General features: G+C 42.6%; 2 protein-coding genes and 1 long non-coding RNA gene across 3 annotated transcripts in view; 2 read left to right on the forward strand and 1 right to left on the reverse strand.

Annotated features, from left to right (window-relative positions):
* Nucleotides 1-9,923, forward strand: part of LOC121721487 — a 31,735-nt gene extending 21,812 nt beyond the window's left edge. Inside the window, exons 6-7 of the long non-coding RNA XR_006034847.1 lie at nt 2,736-3,416; nt 9,836-9,923. This is a non-coding gene — a long non-coding RNA (uncharacterized LOC121721487). The remainder of the gene's footprint in view (nt 1-2,735; nt 3,417-9,835) is intronic.
* A 2,494-nt stretch (nt 9,924-12,417) lies between these two features.
* LOC121720923 lies at nt 12,418-13,997 on the reverse strand. The gene is made up of 2 exons (XM_042107414.1): nt 13,952-13,997; nt 12,418-13,806 (listed from the first exon to the last, which is right to left on the reverse strand). The coding sequence occupies exons 1-2, from the start codon at nt 13,995-13,997 to the stop codon at nt 12,437-12,439; spliced, it is 1,416 nt and encodes a 471-aa protein (XP_041963348.1). The 3' UTR covers nt 12,418-12,436.
* Nucleotides 13,998-17,445: 3,448 nt separating this feature from the next.
* Nucleotides 17,446-20,415, forward strand: part of LOC121721453 (NXPE family member 3-like) — a 36,886-nt gene continuing 33,916 nt past the window's right edge. Inside the window, exons 1-3 of the mRNA XM_042108397.1 lie at nt 17,446-17,470; nt 17,582-17,696; nt 18,478-18,533. Of these exons, the coding sequence (XP_041964331.1) occupies nt 17,669-17,696; nt 18,478-18,533 (84 nt within the window). The 5' untranslated portion in view covers nt 17,446-17,470; nt 17,582-17,668. The remainder of the gene's footprint in view (nt 17,471-17,581; nt 17,697-18,477; nt 18,534-20,415) is intronic.

The following is a 20,415-nucleotide window of genomic DNA, read 5'->3' on the forward strand; positions in this document are numbered from 1 at the left end:
ATACATGAAATGAGTGGTTATGGAATGGAGAGACTGGCTGGGCCACTTCAGAGACAAAACCCAGGGATGACTGGAGCACTCAGAAAACGTTTTAACTTTTTTATTGTGGTGCACAATCGACTGACGTTTCGACGCACTGCATCTTCCTCAGAGTCAAAGGAATGGGTTGACATGGCCCCTTAAGATCAACATACAAAAAAAGGTGGTCCTCCTAAACCCTACGGTTCTCGAGATATTCACAGAAAACTGTGTCTGCCCTACCTTCCTTTAAGGGGGTCCAGTCCAGCGCGGGGGCTACAGATCAAAATGAAAAACGATGGTTCCATGCTATCCATGTGGGGCTATATGCTCACTAAGTTTCGTGTACCCCGGTCTTTCAGTGTCTCGGGAATCCTTGATGGAAAATTGGCCATGCAAAAAAGAAAAATGTGAGGGTGCTCGGTGGTAGTGGGGGAGGGGCATGAGAGTTGTAAACATTCAACATTTTGGCTAAGTCCCCTCAATCTGTCAGACTTGTCAACTGCAGCTTTAAGCTATAGGTGCAGGACAAAGATAACCTGGTTAAAAACCAAACTCATTAACTTTGTGAATAGAGTCTGGACACTCACTATTGGGAATCCTTTCCACTAGCATGGTTGCCTTAGCGACAATAAATTAGTAGATAGACAAAGAAAAGATCTTGCTGGAATTATCATTAACTACCATGCAAACTTGAAAAAAAGTTAATGCCTGTTTTGTTCGTGCATTGTATTTAAATTAGGGCTGTCAAATGATTAATTAATTACTCTGTGATTCATTAATGTAAATGAATCGCATGCATCCATTTTGCTATGAACGTATTTTTTAAACATACCAACATTACAGACTTTAACCACCTCCCCCCCCAACATTCTAAATCAATTGTATGCACCATATTGCTATGTAGCACCACCAGTAGGTTACAGCAGCTTTAAGAACCACCAATGGGCTGCTTAGAAAGACTGTTGTAGTTTGTAGATGATACATTACACAAAATTAATTTCTGTCAATTAAACTTCTTATCAAATTATATTTTTGGGTATCCTCATTTATTGTGTTGTCCAAGTTCCATAGTGTTTGTTTCACGCATGCAGTGTGTGGTTTGGATGAGCCAAACGGGCAACTTGCCTGTCTTCAGCTTAAAGTTTCTGTCAAAATTGCATGAAAAAACGTCCAATTAGCTGCCAAAATTGAAAGAAAAAAAAAATCCCTGGGGGAGAAACCCCTGAACCCCCAAATTTGTGTAGCCTACCCTACTTAGCCTACAATTCCAAGGCTATACTCGTCATGTCGAGATGTCATTTTAGCTAACGTGGTGAGCAGTTTCTCGGACGCAATTGAGCAGTTAGTCCACACTTCATCAACCCACAAACATGAAATCTACTTTTTTGACTCTGAAGAAGTCGCATGGGCGTCGAAACTTTAGTCGGTTTGCACTAGGCTAATATTAATCACTTAAAGCATTGTGTGCTCCGGTCCTGCTCCTTGGTTCTTGCTAGACCTTGGATCTCGCCTTATGAAATCTACTTCTGTTTAAACTTTTGAAAGGGAGAGACACTAAATTAAGTTTTCAGTGTAGCGCAGAGTAAGCACACGCATAATTTAGTGGCTTAGCAAGCGCATTCTAATGCCTGGTACAGATTACAAGGGCGCTAGGTAAGTCTTTCCATACTAAAAACAATACCAAATAGATTTTTTAATCTTAATATAAGATCAATAACACTTGGTTAGAATTCATTTTTTGCAGTGTACACAAGACTTCCAAAATGCATAGCAGCTCTCCCAAAGGACACAGTGAAGTTGGAGATTAAAGGGTTGCAGTGCCCCTTTCGATAAGCTGTGTCTTTCACTATCACCCTTCTCCCAACCATGAGAGGCCAGCGGAGGAAGTGAGACATGCGTCCAGGATGTTTCTTAGGTCTGCGACTTTGTTCAGAGTCTGTAACAAATCTTGGAGCAAAAGGTTTTAGCTGTACAAGTCATCCCATAGCACAGGATCATTTAGTGGAGTTCAACATTTTTCAAAGATGACGTCAGCTGCAGTCAGGCGTCCTTTTTCAGTGTGGGTAGTGTCCTATTAAGGTTTGGATACTCTAAAAACGGCAAGAGTTGTATTAGATTAGGATATTGGTGGCTTGGGGTGTTCTTCTTTGGCATGCGCAGGACAACCTGTATTATTGTTTGGACAAGTTTTTTTATGCTAAAAATAGCATGCAATCCCAGATAACAATTTTCTTTGGGCTGGATCCGCATAAAAGCCTTTAGATCCGCCTGTAGCGGACATACAGTACGGTATCTGACTGTAGGCCAGATCTGCACCTGATAGAGATTTCAGCTCTGCTAGCAATGCTGTTTTTTTCACCGGTTTACAGATTTGTCCCAGATCTGATTTCCACACTAGGGGGACGGCAGCCTAAATAAGGGTTTGCTAAGAAGCACACTTCCTGTTTCGATTTCTGGATGAGAGACGTTAAAAAATAAAAATAAAACCAGAGAATCGATCACTACTCACGATGGGAAAGCATAATAGCACAAAATAGCGTGATGGTCTCTTCACAATAATACATACTGTATCTCTACTCGCAATGGAAAAGCATGATAGCACAAATAACATGAGTGGGTGTCAGAGCAGGGGCACAGAAAAAGCCTTGAATTATGCCTTAAATTCAATATCAAATTCTGCAGTATTAACCCTGTGTGTGTTCGCTCCCTCCTAGGACACTGTGCACACCATGTGCTTCATGCTGCCCCCCACCGTCTTCATGCTACCCCCCACCGTCTCCTTTTTGCCGGTGGCCGACCCGCCTCAGCGTCAGCCTGATGCCAACCAGCATCTTTAAACCTTTAAGAAGAACATGGATGTTGTCTTTTTTTTTGTTGGGGGTTTGGGGTATTGTCGTCTTTGGTATCACCAAGCAATAAACCGAACTGACCTGTATTGGCACAATGAAATTATTATTGAAATAAAAATTGGAGAATTGTTGTCTGGGTGGCACTAGCAGGCCTTAAAGTGTATGACCTATTGACCTGTATTGGCACAATGGAATTACGCTGTCAACGCAAAAGTTGTTAGGCTGAGAAAACTAAAAAATGTCTATCTTCAATACGGGGGTCATCTGTTCACCAGAGGGAGGGGAACCACATTCTGAAATAAAAATTGGGGAATTGTCGTCTGGGTGGCACCAGCAGGCGATAAAGCAAATGACCTATTGACCTGTATTGGCACAATGGAATGACATTCTGAAATAAAAATGCGCTCACTCGGCGGACCAAACCTAAATGCTGCGGTTAGGAGAATGCTCCGCCAAGTGGGCAACAATGACCTCTGGTCAACTTTTAGCTTCAAGGGAAGGCTGGGAAAGCGCCCTTTCAGTAAGCTAAGGCTATGCGAATGATTGGTAAGCTGTTGCTTATTGCAATAAAGTTATTACAATTAGAGTTGGGTATTGTTTGGGTTTTCGGTGCCACACTATATGGTGATAACACAAGTCAAGTCAAGTCGGCTTTTATTGTCAATTTCTTTACATGCACTGGTCATACAAAGAATTGAAATTTCGTTTCTTACTTTCCCATGCAGACATAGACATGCTTTAAATACAGACATAGACATACTATGGACATAGCCATAGACAATAAACATTAAATTAAAGTGCAAGACTGAAATATAGAACATGTATGTATCAAAATAGAAATATAGGACATATATATAAAAAAAAATAGAGGTAGTTGTGTTGTATATTTCTATAGTCTTAACAGTTACATGAAGTTTAAACTTGTGCTTGTGTGACCTGTATATTTACATTGATATGCAGTATGCAGTAATTCAAGTAATTCAGTAATTCAAGTAATTCAAGGGGGGGGGGGGGGGGGGGGGGGGTGGTTGGTAGACAGGATCCTAGTTTCCTAGGTTCCTGGTTGGCTGGTGGGTGGGGGGGGCTGTCAGTGATGGGAGAGTGGGTAGAGTGTTCAGCATCCTGATTGCTTGGTGGATGAAGCTACTTGCCAGTCTGGTGGTGCGGGAGCGGAGGCTCCTGTACCGCTTTCCAGAGGGCAGGAGGCTGAACAGTTCGTGTGCAGGGTGGGTTGTATCCTTGACAATCATTAGTGCTTTGCGGGTGAGGCGGGTGGTGTAAATGTCCTGCAGGGAGGGGAGTGGTGCTCCAATGATCCTCTTAGCTGTGTTAACAGTGCGCTGGAGGGTCTTCCTGTTCTGATCTGTGCAGCTTCCGCCCCACACTGTGATGCTGCTGGAGACGATGCTCTCGATGGTCCCTCTGTAGAATGTAGTCATGACAGGAGGCGTGGCACTTGCCTTCTTCAATTTGCGCAAGAAGTAGAGGCGCTGCTGGGCTTTCTGGTGTGGGTGGCAGCTGTTTTGAAGATATCCCAGTCTGTTGTTTCAAAGCAGTCCTGAAGTTGTGAGACGGCCCCCTCCGGCCACATTCTCACCTCCTTCAGAACCGGTTTGGTGACTTTTGCTCTTTGTCTGTATCGGGGCATTAGTAGGATGCTAATGTGGTCTGATTGCCCGATATGGGGGAGGGGTTTGGCTTTGTAGGCTTCTTTCTGTGGGGTGTAAACAAGGTCCAGGGTGTTTTGTCCTCTTGTTGGGAAGTTTACATGTTGGTGAAATTTTGGTAGTACAGTTTTGAGATTGGCGTGATTGAAGTCTCCAGCGATGATTGTGAAGGCATCCGGGTGTTCACTTTGTTGTTAACTGACGGCCCGATACAGCTCATTCAGTGCCATGCTCCTGTCACTGTTTTTGTTGCTGGGGGGGATGTACACCGCGACCAGCAGAATCGCGGTGAATTCCCTGGGGAGGTAGAAGGGTCGGCACTTAATAATCATAAACTCCGCCAGTGGAGAGCAGTGTCTGTGTACTACCGTAGCGTCTCGGCACCAAGCATCATGTGTGTAAACACAAACTCCTCCACCACGTCTTTTGTCTGCTAGGGCTCGGTCTGCTCAATAGCACGTTAGCTGCTCCAGGTGTATAGCAGAGTCGGGGATGTTATCGTTGAGCCATGATTCAGTGATAACAGTCACGCAGCAGTTACTCACTGTCTTGTTTGCTGATCTTAGCAACCGAATGTCGTCCATCTTATTGTCCAGTGATCTTACGTTTGCCAGGAATATGGATGGTATTGCTGGGCGAGTTGGGTTGGCTGCTAGCCTTGTTCCGACGCCAGCTCGCTTGCCTCTCTTCCTTGTCCTGGCACACCGCTTGCGGTGACGCCGGCCAGGTGAAGTAGGCCTGTCAAACTCGATTCCTTTTAAGGATCCGGGTTAGTCTGAGTCACTCACTAAACTGATCCGGGTTGAACGAGTCACTTGAGTCACTTGAGTCAGTATTGCTAAATCGCAAAGAAATTCAGTCCTACGTTCAAGCAGTGCAGTGGGGTGCTTCATTTCGTAAACTGCCTTCTCATGTTGGATGTGGATCCTCCATGATTTGAAACCAGGTTTTTGCAGTACTTGCATTTAGCCTAAGAGTTTTGGTCTCCTGGTCAAAGTGCATCCACACATTGTTCATCTTTTTGGTGCTCATGTTCAGAAACTTTGATATTATTGACAGGGAGGGTAGCCTATATTATAATAATTAATTATTTGTTGTTGTTTTGTTAACAATAGAAAATTTGCCTAGGTCTAATGCTACTCTGCTACAATGTTTATTACCACTACTATATACTAATAGTAGGCTACTAGGAATATATTCTAATAAGTATTATAGGCAGCTAATAGGCCTACTAGGCAACTAATATTATTAGCCTATTAATCATAGCTATACATATATATATATATATATATATATATATATATATATATATATATATATATATATATATATCATGTTAGGTAGCCTAATATAATATCATATATAATATAATATGATATAATATAATATAATATAATATAAAATAGCCTAATATAATAGCATCAAAATCTCCACCCACTCACGGGAAAGAAAGCAGTTTGAGCCAGACTGTTTATTTATTGTCTTAACCTAGCCTAAGCAATTGACTTTCAATGTAGACATAGAAACAGGAACGTAGAAATGCCCTGCAGTGACTAAATTATTATTATTGTTATTATTACTACTACTACTACTATTCTCATTAGGCCTATTATTATTATCACCTTGACACGAGTATAAACTAGGCTACTTGCTCGTCTACAGATCCACTCATGACAATGTAACCGGCTGATTCGACTGACTCGCACTCATAACAACATAATGTAACCGGTCCGCCCGCGGCTGATCCAAATGACCCAGGTAGGCTAGCCTACTCAAGCAACTCCATACAGAGCTTGCAATGTTTCGGACATTGCAACTGTCTTCGCGACCTAATTGCATTTTAAAGTAGGCTATGCGTGCAGAATATATGTTATTTCAGAAGTGAACGCATGGCTTTTGTTGTGGATTTTCTTTTAACCTTGACGAGGAGTTACTCGTTCCTCTAAAGATCCACTCATGACAACGTAGCCGGCTGATTCGGCTGACTCGCACTTATAACAACAACGTAACCGGCCCGCTTGGCTGATCCGACTGGCTAGCCTACTCTCCATACAGAGCTTGCAATGTTTCAGACTGTCTTCGCGACCTAATTGCATTTTAAAGTAGGCTATGCGTGCAGAATATATGTTATTTCAGAAGTGAACGCATGGCTTTTGTTGTGGATTTTCTTTTAACCTTGACGAGGAGTTACTCGCTCCTCTAAAGATCCACTCATGACAACGTAACCGGCCCGCCCTGCTGATCCAACTGACCCGGCTAGCCTGAGCAGCTCCATACAGAGCTTGCAATGTTTCGGACTGTCTTCGCGACCTAATTGCATTTTAAAGTAGGCTATGCCTACGTGTAGAACATTGTATGTTATTTCAGAAGTGAAAGAATGGCTTTTGTTGTGGATTTGCTTTTAACCTTGACGAGGAGTTACTCGCTCCTCTAAAGATCCACTCATGACAACGTAGCCGGCTGATTCGGCTGACTCGCACTCATAACAACGTAACCGGCCCGCCCTGCTGATCCAACTGACCCGGCTAGCCTGAGCAGCTCCATACAGAGCTTGCAATGTTTCGGACTGTCTTCGCGACCTAATTGCATTTTAAAGTAGGCTATGCCTACGTGTAGAACATTGTATGCTATTTCAGAAGTGAAAGAATGGCTTTTGTTGTGGATTTGCTTTTCACCTTGACGAGGAGTTACTCGCTCGTCTACTGATCCACTCATGACAACGTAGCCGGCTGATTCGGCTGACTCGCACTCATAACGTAACCGCCCGGCCCAGCGATCCGACTAACCCGGGTTTACAAAGCAGCTCCATTAAGAGCGTGCAATGTTTCGGACTGTCTGCGCGACCTAATTGCATTTTAATATGCTACATCTATACACCAAATCTAAAGTATGCCTAGGCTACATGCAGAACATTGAATTTTATTTAAGAGGTGAAGAATTGCTTTTCACTTTGAGGAGGAGCTACTCGCTCGTCTACAGCCACTCATGACAACGTAGCCGTAGCCGACTCGTACTCAATGTAGCCTAAAGGCTTCTACATACCTGACGCACCCGACCGGTAGCGCGACAATGTGACGTCAAAATGACGTAGATCTCTCTGGCGCGCCAGGGTTTTGGCATAGACAGTAAAAGAAATGGACGAACAGACTCCGTCGTTTTCAATGGGAGGGCACTGAGTCAAATAGAACGATTTTTCAGTTGGTCCCCCCAGTACTGCGCAGACTCACACTTAACTTCGTGACGTTAGCCATCGAACTGAATCTTGTAACTCATATGATAGATACACTGAAATTATTCTCACACTTCCTTCGCCTTCAAAGTCATCAAAGTTAAACATTTATTTATGTATTATTATTAATATCATCCTCACCAAGTCGTGTTAATGTTGAAGCTACCATACATGATCATCTTCAAAAACAGTCAACAAAACAAAAAAGTTATCATATAGCCTTGAAGCTAATCTTCTTTCCACTTTTCCGACCTACGGTCAATCCATCAAAAACCTCTGTAATGATTAGTGCCGTTTTAAAAAAAAATAGGTTTACTTTTTTATTATTATTAGGTTGCCTCTGTGTAATGCTTTACCTTAACATACGGTCGTGTATGCTAGGTTTTGCTTATGAGTTACCGTCATAGACAGTAAGGTGGACTGAGCTTCTTATCCAAACAATACGGTTATCTCCCTACGGCGCGAAAGAGAGATTACGTCAAAGCTAGCTTCCCTCCAACCGAACAAGCTAACCATTCTTCTTACGGGTAACCAACGTTACGGACGAGGTAGTGGAGTCTGTTTTGCCTTTGTAGTGTTTATGTGGATTACACAGAAGCTACAATATCGGCACAGGATATATGTTATATGAAGTTATGGTATTTCAAAAAAATCCTAGAATGAATGGACTTCTATGGGAGTTAGCAGAGAGGTGGTCCCTCCAGCCTACGTCGATTCTTCTACTTCCGGGAATTCGCCTGCCCCCTTGGGTTTTGGCCGTGTAGCGCGAGGTAGCGCACCACTCATTTTTTTTCAGACGAGCGCGACAAGGCGGAAACAGGAAGATGGACTAGTTCGAGGGCAAGCGAGTTGCAGTGTTTTGTTACAGTCGTGAATTTTTAATAGTTTGCTGGATAAGTTAACAAAGTTACCAGTGAGAGTTGCAACACATGGAATTAAGAGGAAAGAATAGAAACGATTTATTTTCAAACAAAGGATATCTATTAAGGCCTGAACAAAATCTCTTTCCACTTCAGGAAATTACACAAACTCAGCCAGCTGCTAGCTAGCTAGCTAGCTAACTAAACTGTTTAAATTATTAAAATTTCCCTCGGGATGACTAAAGTACCTATCTATATATCCATCTATCTATCTATCTATCTATCTATCTATCTACCTGTGCACACACCTTGGAAACTACATGATAATGATGATGGTAGTTGTGAATAGTAGCAACCAAAGTCTGAAGTACCATCACAGAGGCTAGCTACTGGTGTTTCTTACTGCAGCTTCTTCTGCTGTGTAAGTAGTTAATGTTAGTCTTTTCACAACAGCGACACCTCTGTTCAGGAGAATATTGCAACTAGTGTTGCGACCACCACGCGCGAGTATAAATGGTTACGGCGCTTCTGTGACGTCACATTGTCGCGCTACTGGTCGGGTGCGTCGAGTATGTGGGACGTTTAACCGGCCGGCTGATCCGGCTCTGCGGGAAGTTAACCAGTTATCTCAGACTGCCTGCTCACTCAGTCGCTTGAGTTGATTTGTGGAGTTGTGGTTATCCTACTTACGAAATTGTTACATTTTTGGCAGCTATGATGGCTAGTAGGCTAGCTAAATGTTGCAAGAGGTTTGTGTGTGGCGCTGTTTATCGTTTTAGATTGAATTGTAGTAGGACTCAACTGATCCGAGTTAATGATACTAGAGACTCGCGACTCATGGGTTAATTTAAAGATACGGGTGAAAGATCCGAGTGAATCACGACTCAAACAGGCGTAAGGTGAAGCAGACGGGTCCGTTGTTGTGGTAGGCAGGCGAAGTATTCCCAGTTCAGCCAGCGTCTCTGTTTTTATGTCCAAAACATCGATACTGTTGTTTTCCTCCCGTATCTGCAACAGTTGCTGTCGGCTGTACATGCGTTCCGACGTAGTTTCATGCGATAAACATTCCGAAAAACACATTTTAACAACAAAAAAAACACTGCACGTTCAGGAGAAGCAAGGAGTCGCTGCATCTACATGCGCCACTCAACTCAACAGGACATGGAGCTGGAGCTGTTTGAAAACTCTAATCTTTATTATGTGTTTTAGGAGCATGCCAGAAATTATTGAAAGTCAAGGCGGACGAGGTAGAAGATGCCATTGGCCAGGCGCTTAAGTTGGCGCCGCACAGAAAATGAAAGTGGTAAATGAGTCTTAATGATTTCACCATAACCGCTCTCTTAAAATTATTTAAATCAAGCATTAATAAGAATCTTGCAATTTTTTCTTTGGTTAAGATGGAAGAGGAAAGGAGGAATACACAGCAGCAGTGTAAAATAAAATCTGTTTTATGGATCTCATGTCATGTCATGTCATTTACTTGATATAGTGGATATCTGTGTTCTAATACATTTATTTCAATGAATGTCTGTGTCACTAATGTCACTAATAGTAGTGCAGCAGCAGTAGCAGCAAAAAATGTCCTGTCCTGTTAGTACTGTCCTGAGTAGTGTCCCGAGACACCCAGACACTGTCCTGTAACACCCAGACACTGTCCCGTGACACCGATTACTGTCCTGTGACACCTAGACACTGTCCCGTGACACCGATGACTGTCCTGTGACACCCAGACACTGTCCCGGGACAGTTAGCCACTGTCCTGTAACACCCAGACACTGTCCCGTGACACCCATGACTGTCCCGTAACACCCAGACACTGTCCCGTGACACCCAGACACTGTCCCGTGACACCTATGACTGTCCTGTGACACCTAGACACTGTCCCGTGACACCTATGACTGTCCTGTGACACCCAGACACTGTCCTGGGACAGTTAGCCACTGTCCTGTAACCCCCAGACACTGTCCCGAGACAGTTAAACACTGTCCTGTGACACCCATGACTGTCCTGTAACACCCAGACACTGTCCCGTGACACCTATGACTGTCCTGTAACACCCAGACACTGTCCCGTGACACCTATGACTGTCCTGTAACACCCAGACACTGTCCCGGGACAGTAAGCCACTGTCCTGTAACACCCAGACACTGTCCCGTGACACCCATGACTGTCCTGTGACACCTAGACACTGTCCTGTGACACCTATGACTGTCCTGTGACACCCAGACACTGTCCCGGGACAGTTAGCCACTGTCCTGTAACACCCAGACACTGTCCCGAGACAGTTAAACACTGTCCTGTGACACCCATGACTGTCCTGTAACACCCAGACACTGTCCCGTGACACCTATGACTGTCCTGTAACACCCAGACACTGTCCCGGGACAGTAAGCCACTGTCCTGTAACACCCAGACACTGTCCCGTGACACCCATGACTGTCCTGTGACACCTAGACACTGTCCTGTGACACCTATGACTGTCCTGTGACACCCAGACACTGTCCCGGGACAGTTAGCCACTGTCCTGTAACACCCAGACACTGTCCCGAGACAGTTAGACACTACCCCGTGACACCCATGACTGTCCTGTAACACCCAGACACTGTCCCGTGACACCTATGACTGTCCTGTGACACCTAGACACTGTCCTGTGACACCCATGACTGTCCTGTAACACCCAGATACTGTCCCGTGACACCCAGACACTGTCCCGTGACACCTATGACTGTCCTGTGACACCTAGACACTGTCCCGTGACACCTATGACTGTCCTGTGACACCCAGACACTGTCCCGGGACAGTTAGCCACTGTCCTGTAACCCCCAGACACTGTCCCGAGACAGTTAAACACTGTCCTGTGACACCCATGACTGTCCTGTAACACCCAGACACTGTCCCGTGACACCTATGACTGTCCTGTAACACCCAGACACTGTCCCGGGACAGTAAGCCACTGTCCTGTAACACCCAGACACTGTCCCGTGACACCCATGACTGTCCTGTAACACCCAGACACTGTCCCGTGACACCGATGACTGTCCTGTGACACCTAGACACTGTCCTGAGACAGTTTGCTACTGTCCTGTGACACCAAGCCACTGTCCCGTGACACCAATGACAAATGTTCCAAATGTGAATCACTTTGAGCTGCATTCTGTGAATGAAAGGTGCTATAATTAAGCATATTGTTATTGTTATTATGATTATTATTATTATTATTATTATTATGTAGAATCATTTATGTCTTTGAATCATTGTACATGTATGTATGTATGTATCTTAGACCTTTTTATTTGTTTTGTTTTAGATAAAAGATGTAAATTGTTTTACATAAAATTGTACATGTAAAAATCCTTCTTTGCTTTATGATTTTTGAATTTTCAAAGTTGTTTGTTAGAATTTTTAATAAAGATGACTTGTGCTTTAAAGTAGTAGCTCTGGATTTGTGTTTTGTTATCAAGTAATGTTCAAGCACAGCTGACATTCAGCCAACACTCAGTCAGATCAGTTAGTGTGTGGGCCAGTGCATGCCCGGGGACCCAGGCAACCCCTTAGCCAACACTTTGATAAACAATAACACCCACACCTGGGCCGACAGACAGATAGATAGATAGATAGATAGATAGATAGATAGACACTTTATTTGTCATTTACACGACATGGGAGTATGAAGAGAACAGACCTTTTGATTGAAAGATACATCTTGCTGATGCGCTGGGACACATCATCAGTGATGTAACCTGGGGTCACTGGGTGTTTCGGGTCTTTCAACATCAGGCACCCTCGCCCAGGCGACCCGACCAGAGTTGATCAGACTCCGGCCTGTGTCCCAGCAGCATTCTTCCACGGATCAGCCCTCTTGATCCAAAGCCATCTTGTGGCTCTTTCTGCGGCTTCAGTTGCAGATCTGATGGCCTTCCTCTTTGCCTCACCGGTGAGGCCCAGCATGGTGAGGACTTTGCAGAGGGACCGCCCTGCAAATCCTCGGCATCCCACCTCCAGGGGTTCACAGTAAGTCCTCCAGCCTTGGCTCCTACACTCCTCCACCAGCTCCTGGTACTTGGCACGCTTCCGCTCATTAGCCTCCTCCATGCGTTCTTCCCAGGGCACTGTCAGTTCCAGAATGATCAATTGTTTGGTGGAATCAGAAACAATGATCATATCTGGTCGGAGCCGTGTTGTTGTTATTCTTGCTGGGATCTTCAGCTGTTTGCCCAGGTCCACTTCTAGCTGCCAGTCTGTGGCGATAGTGAGGAGACCTGACCTGGCCCTCGCTTGGATAGTGGGCTTCTCTCCAGCTCTGTGGAATCTGATTGACTGAGGCTTGCTGTAGTTCTTGGTGGTAGTAATGGCCTTGGCTATACTCTCAGCAACCGCCTTCAGCACCTGGTCGTGGCGCCAGCGGTAGCGCCCCTCTCCAAGGGCTTTAGGGCAGCTACTGAGGAGGTGTTCCAGGGATCCCCCTCCTGGACACTGGAGGCAGGATGGTGTCTCTGCTTTGCCCCAGACATGGAGGTTGGATGGACTGGGCAGGACATCATAAACAGCTTGGACTAGTAACCTGATGTTAAGGGAGTCTGCTCTCCAGATGTTGGGCCAGGTGATCTTCCGTTGCAGAACATTCTCCCATTTAGTCCAAGCTCCCTGTTGTCCCATACCCACCATCCTGCTGGCTCGTTCTTCCTCCACGCCTGCCCGCACTTCCTGCTGGATGAGATGTTGCCGCTGTTTTCCCTGGGCCTTGTCCACCCTGGTTGATGGGAAATAGCCAATACCTGCGCGTCCTGAGGCTATGGACCCCACCAGTACCTTCTGCCTCAGTCGCGACTCTGCCACTTCCAGAGCCTCGACTGCCCTCCATTTCCGGCCTGTTCGCACCTGGATGCCAGCCGATGCCACCTTTTCATCCCTGGATTCCCTGTACTGCAGGGCTTCTCGAGTTCTAGTCACCATGAACTCTTCAGTGAGTCCACTGAATGGAAGCTTCAAGGTGTTGCTACTGCCGTACAGGGCAGCACTGCTCAGACTTCGGGGTAGGCCAAGCCATCTTCGCAAGTGGCTGCTGATCTTTCTCTCCATGGCCTCTACAGTTGTAATGGGTACTGCGTATACTAGCAGAGGCCACAGGATGCGGGGCAGGATGGAATGCTGGTAAATCCAGGCCTTGAACAGACCAAGTACTATAGTGAATAATAAATAAATACAATATAACATAACATAAGTGCTTGTTTATGGAAGTCCACAACAACCATCTCCTTGGTCTTGGGGAGTTTGTTTTCCTTGCATAACAAAACAATAAGTCATTTTACGGCGTATGGGCCACACTTGGGGCAGAGCAAATCTTTATGTCAGTTTCCACTGATTGGGCCATGGCTGGGCATGGGCAGGGATGGGCAGTATTTCTAATACATGTATTTAAAATATGTATTTAAAATACAAAATACTATTTTGTAATTTGTATTTTATTGAGATGATGAAAATGCCTTCGTATTTTGTATCAAAATACTTCAGTATTGTGTATTTTTGTATTTTCAAAATACTTTAAAAATACTTTCTGTGAAACACTGTGATGACATCTATCTAACTATCTATACTGTAAAGCACGAAATGTCTGTCTCTGTCTGTTTGTGGCACCCTTGCATGGTCAAGCTGGAATGATTAACAGGCCCCAAAACAACTATAAAATATAAAAAATATTTTATATATATATATATAAAAAATAGTCTGAATGCAACACTGTTTGAGAAGTTAGTTGTGCTCAAGGCATCAACTGAGGAGACACGACTAGCTAAGGTTACACACACTCCTTTGCTCACACAAGGACAGCACAAGGACTTAAATTCACAAGCTTATATTGCAACACTTGAGTTTGCTATTTTCCTTTCTTTTTTCTGTTTTACAGTTTAAATTTGTCTATGTTCTCTGACCTGTGAAATATTTCAGTGCTATGGTAACTTGATAAGATACCTCAAACAAGGACATTTCCAATTTTGCACATTTTAAATAACAAATGATTGATAATGTCATAATAATTGCCTTCTAATTGGCTCAACTGATTGGATGGTATTAATGTGACAACCTGATTTTTATTTTTACTTTTTTTTTGTATTTTACATTGATAGAAGTTGTGCACACACCAGTTTTAGGTGTATACAAAATTATTCAACTGTGATGAAACTCACTATAAGTGTGGTAATGATGGTGTTAAATAACTTAAAAGGTTAAAATGCTACCTAGTTTAAATTTCTAAATCAGTCATCTATTTGGATTGCTTGTCTTTCAGTTATTGTCACTGATTCATAGTGGGCAATCTATTACACCAACTGGCTGGAAAGTGCAACAGTTGTAGAGTCGGCATTGCATGTCGCTGCAAAACAGTACATCTCCAAACTTATGAACAGTAACTGTCAAATAAGGAATTTGAAGATGACATCCGAAAAGCATTAGATTGCATAGAAAACTGATTGATATGAATACACTGTACAGTTTATGTAGTAATAATGCACTGGTTATGAATAACAACTATTTTAAGTAAACATACAATTAGGAATGCAATTAGTAGCCTAAAGTTTTTGTTCTAAGATTTATTTCTCTTTTGTGGCCCCAATTAGTCCAGGAAACTAGCAAAAATGTTACAGACTGCCATAATCTGTGATGAAGATATCATAGATGTTGACCTTGTGCTCGACGTAATGATGCCTGAGGTAAGGAAATTTGAATATAAAAGCCATGCCATATTATGATCAGTGTGGTTTCTCCAGAATAAATAAACCAAACCATACCAAACATGCATATTGTCACTACATTCTCATGCTATTTCCAATTTGAAATCTGTTTGCATTTGAAGGTTTCCATCAACATTGTCACGAACCACGAGGGTTTCTGCAGGTTTCTGGCGGAGAGGTTCATGTCCATGCACCCGGCATTGGAGTAACAACCATTGCTGTTTTTTTCTGTATTTATACATTCTTTTTTCATGTATTAGTTTTTTATTTATTTATTTATTTATGTCTTATTGGATTTCAATTTATTATCTTCATTTCATTATTTACTATATGTGTGTACTGGGGAAATTTGTTTTTTTTTGGTGTTAAGTTTATGGTGTATTTTGTTCTGAGAGAGAACTGAACCATGCAAGGTTTTCCGTATTTAGATTTACAAAGCTTTTTTGTTTACAAAGCTTTTTTGTTCTTATGTTTAGAATTAAAATGTGTTCTCCAAAACTGTCCAGTTGTCTGTTTTTGTGATCATCTACCCATGGATGGCTACAACATTTGGTTAAGCAATCCTATGACTTAACAGACCTGGGGGGTATTCCAAGTACATGGTTTAGTGATAAACCTGGGTAACTTAACTCAGAGTAAGTGGTAAACCTTCTACAACAAGAGCCCTATGGTATTGTTTTGTTAGGAGAATGAAGCCATACAGCTCTTCTATTAGGAGGTTTACCACCTACTCTGTGTTAACTAACCCAGGTTTGTCACTAAACCTCGTACTTGGAATACCCCCCTGGTAAGATGCCTAAATATTTACACATTTGCCTATAATAATTATCTAAACAATTATTATTTATTCTTAAAAAATTTGCTGGCACAAGGAGTTTCATTAATTATATTTCCCTTTATGCATGCATGACGATAAACTACTTGAACTTGAACTAATGCTGCTTGTGGAATATCAACAATATACATTAAGTGTTTAATATACGTAGGCTATTTGTTGTAAGTAAAAAGTGATTTATATATTTCTTGGTTACAAGTAGCCTAGGCTACAAGTTAATAACAAATAGAACAGAAAGAGGTGGAAGGTAGCCTAATAGGCCTAGGTGGCATAACAAAACATTTCCAAAGCAACTGAGGTCGACAACGGATACTTGTGTTTTTATTTGGCGTTTTACCTAACTTTACACTTTCCACGACGAGACAACCATCATGACAGCGCTACACACCTAGCACACCTTTACACAAGACAGTTCTGCCAGGCACAACGTAACTTAAGCAAGACAATGCTGGATAAACAAAAAACATGTTTTACAGCAGAATAATATTGGCCAGACGTCGCCCTACATTCAGCGTTGTAAGTTATGAACCCACTTTCTACAAGCCACATGTCTTCCTAACATCCCGACATTGAAATTGTATTTTCCAACGAAACAAATAAAGACAAAAAATAGCTTTGTTCGTGATCTGTCTAGAATCTTTGATACCACTAGCCAACTTCCGCAATACAGTGCCACAAGACAGTACGCAACTTCCGCAAGACAGTGCCACAAGACAGTACGCAACATCCGCAAGACAGAGGACAGGACAAAAGTACGGTACAGTACAGTTTCGGCTCTAACCGCCTCTCTAGTAGTGGCCTAGTACTATATATGTATATAGAGCAATAACTGCAGATCAGTGGTACAGGTAGGTGGACAGGTGGTAAGGTGAATTGGAGAAAACAACTCTGCAAAGATGGATGAAGCTCCAATAAGTGCTGATAGTATTGACAACTCATGATGGGTTAGCCTGGCCATTTGCCATCCCCTTGGTACGCTTCGCTTCTAGGGAGATGAAAATTGAGCGGAAGTATGTAGGAAGGCAAGGCCAAGCTAATTCATCAGGTGATGTAGGTAAAAATGTGTGATCTCAAAATCTCAAAAATGTGGGATCTCAAAAACTGATAGAGGAGAAAATGACCACATGTCTAATAACTGCTCAGTAGGAGGGAGGAGTTAGGGAAGAAACATTAGGCTCTCCATTGTGCTCAACCCAGCATGCATCAAGTCAGATCTGCGTTAAGACGAACACGCCTACTGATTTTGTTTAAGAGAAGCTGCTAGAAGCAGTTTACGTTCACAGAGTAAGTTACTGTGGTAACTGACCCAAAGTTTGAGTTCAGTTTCTTACTGGATCAAAAAGCCTGGCGTTTCCCTCTTCTCAGCAATAACCTGTGTTCTGGAATATCCCTCAGGTTCCACATATACAAATAGGGCAAGATTTTTTTAACTGAAGCACACAAACAGAAAAATTTGCTCCACCATACAAAGCAAGCCATCCAATGGACGCTAAGATCAGACATTCCAGGCGTGAGTAGTTTCATTCAAATATAGACTAAATGTATTTAGTTAAATTACTTTACATGGGCACCCAGTAAATGTAAATTAAGCTACTAACTTGGCTTATGATTTATTAAAGAATATTTTATCCTATAATGTTCAGCACTTTGAGTATGTGACAGTATGAAATAAAATGTATTATTATTATTATTATTATGTCAAATCAGCCTTTAGAACTAGTGTACTCACCAGGTGTGAGATGGACAAAGGACACAATTCCCACACAAGTCCTTACTTGAGTCTAAGTAGCCTATATATATATAAGATACTCTAGATACTCCAATACTCCAAGTGAAGGTTGCTAAGTCAACATCTTCTGTTAAAGTATCTAGGTACTTGCTTTTAAGAACCCTTAAGAATTTTCTTTTTAATTATTTCTTTTGTCAATAAAAGGGTGTCACTGACATTTTGCCATTGACCACTGACAAGTTCAAATGGAACAATTAAACAAATGAGAAAAGCACTTTGAACTATGGTCTATCACATTATTGCATTAATACAAATCAAAACTATGCTTGAACTATGCTTCAAAATATTTCATACTTGCCTAAGCCTATTTCATTTGTATTTATCGCTCAAACATGGACTAAAAAGTCACAAGTTTCCAAAAATATAAATTCTCACATGAAGTAGCCTAGCCTAGACTATTCAAGTAGCCTAAATGAGTGTCCAGTTACTGTCCACCCCTGGTGATCACAAACTTACTGACACTTGTACATTTCATGGAGACGACGTTATTTTGTCATTTCAGTTGGATGTCTTCAAATCCTGCTTGTGATTTTGCCAATCGGAATTCTGTTTTTCTTGGTAGGTTGATATTCTAGAATCTTTGCTTTGCAGTCACGTGATTACCAAGTCTAGCCCATAGACTGTACATATATATATACTTCTATATATAGTCTATGGTCTAGCCTGATTTACTTGTTATTATCACCCGGAGAGAAGAAATACTCTTTTCTGATTGGCTGGTGAGGTGGCTAAGGGATAATGGCCTTCGAGGTGTGTCCAGTTATACGGAATTAATGGACTCGGGCGGAGGCAACTTTTGCCCCTCGGCCTCGTCCATTAATTCCGTATAACAGGACACCTCGGCTTAAATTCGTCGGCTGGAATGCCTTGAGTCGCGGCAACAATTGTGTTTCAATGTAGGCTATGCTTAAGCCTCTGGCGAGCTCGAAGGCAAGCAAATGAGCTTGAGAGCATGTTGGAGACCCATATGTATGACAATTACTTTCCTTTGCCAACAGTAATCCAACCAACAATATAATCAAATATTAAGAAAAGGTAAATTCTCTTCTTCGAGTTTGTATTATTTAATTACAATTTGACACCACACGTTATTGTCTCTCTGGGCGCTGCATGTCACCCTATCATACGACCCGTCCATTAGCGAGCCGTGATGCCCGGCTGTTCAGGCCAGAGAGGGTTCAAGCGGAGCTAGTAATCAAGGATCTTTGGTTCAGGCCACGCATAGCAAAAAGTCTCAACGTTTTTGTTCTAATACATTTATTTCAAACATAATTTCAAGACACAAATATATTTGTGTATACTTGCTCTCTGGAGCAAGCAGTCATCCCATCACTTTTCAAAGCTGCCACCATCATACCCGTGCCAAAGAAATCATAACCATCATGCTTCAATGACTACCGTCCTCTAGCACTCACGCCCAGGGCTCTCAAGTTTTGAAGTTTGCAAGGAGTGAGACTTTGTTTCTCAGGGGGAGGGGGCGTGGCATTGACACAGTACCACGCCCCCTCCCCCCTGATCGAAGTACATGAGTACAGTAGATCGAAGTACAGTCCTATGTCTGCTTGAACTACTCGTGGCACCACGCCCCCTCCCCCCGACAACAGAGACCCACTCTCCCCATGTCCCATAGACCCAGCTTCATGAGAAAGCACAAATTTCATTATTTCAAACACACTGTTTTATTTATTCTAGAACCCTATAGTAAATAATAATAATAACATAAATTATAATAATAATTTCACCCAAATTGGCCCTTTGAACAGCAGTGGCTCATTCTGCTCTATAAACAAACAGAAAACAACCAAATGAGAAAAAGCACATTTAGCCCCAAAATGGTCTCTTGAACAGTGGTGGTTCTGTCCGTGTGTGTGTGTTTATGAGTGATGTTGTGTGTTGTAAGTGTTTGTGGCAGATTTTGATGCCTTGATGACTGATACTGGGGGCTCCCATTTAAAGCACTGTGGTTCAATGTCAGCCATTTTCAAATATTCTTGTTTGCAGTAACAGCCAAAAAAAAAAAAAAAAAAAAAATGGGTCGGTAGGTAGGTCAATGGGTAGGTTTTGGTCATGGTGATTACGTAGGTATGAATTTAAACAAATGTGCATATTGTGACGTAACTGACTGTGTCCTCAACCCGTGCCTTCAGGCGCATCAGGTTATGCAGGTTATGTAGACCAGCCTTTCTCAAACTTCTTTGACCTGAGGCCCAGTCATGGCAGACTTTGGGGTCATAGGGCTCATCTACACGTACCCAACCCCACTCCCTCCCAATTGTCATTATCATTATCACAATCATTATTATGCCTATATTGTTATACATGCACTTTCACTTAAATGTTTTGTGCCATGCACATCAGAGGACTGCTTTACTAATGTAAGATATAATTAGTTTCATTGCTTTTGCATGGTTGCATGATGTTTGCATAAGAAAATAAATAC

Source organism: Alosa sapidissima, chromosome 10, assembly GCF_018492685.1.
Source record: "Alosa sapidissima isolate fAloSap1 chromosome 10, fAloSap1.pri, whole genome shotgun sequence".
Classification (NCBI taxonomy): Eukaryota; Metazoa; Chordata; class Actinopteri; order Clupeiformes; family Clupeidae; genus Alosa; species Alosa sapidissima.

Bases quoted from the DNA above. Each gene is read 5' to 3' on its own strand.
- LOC121720923 (XM_042107414.1), bottom strand. From the start codon at position 13,997: ATGGCCCAATCAGTGGAAACTGACATAAAGATTTGCTCTGCCCCAA. The intron at 13,807-13,951 runs GTGTGGCCCATA...TATTCACTATAG, and splicing joins AAAGATTTGCTCTGCCCCAA to TACTTGGTCTGTTCAAGGCC.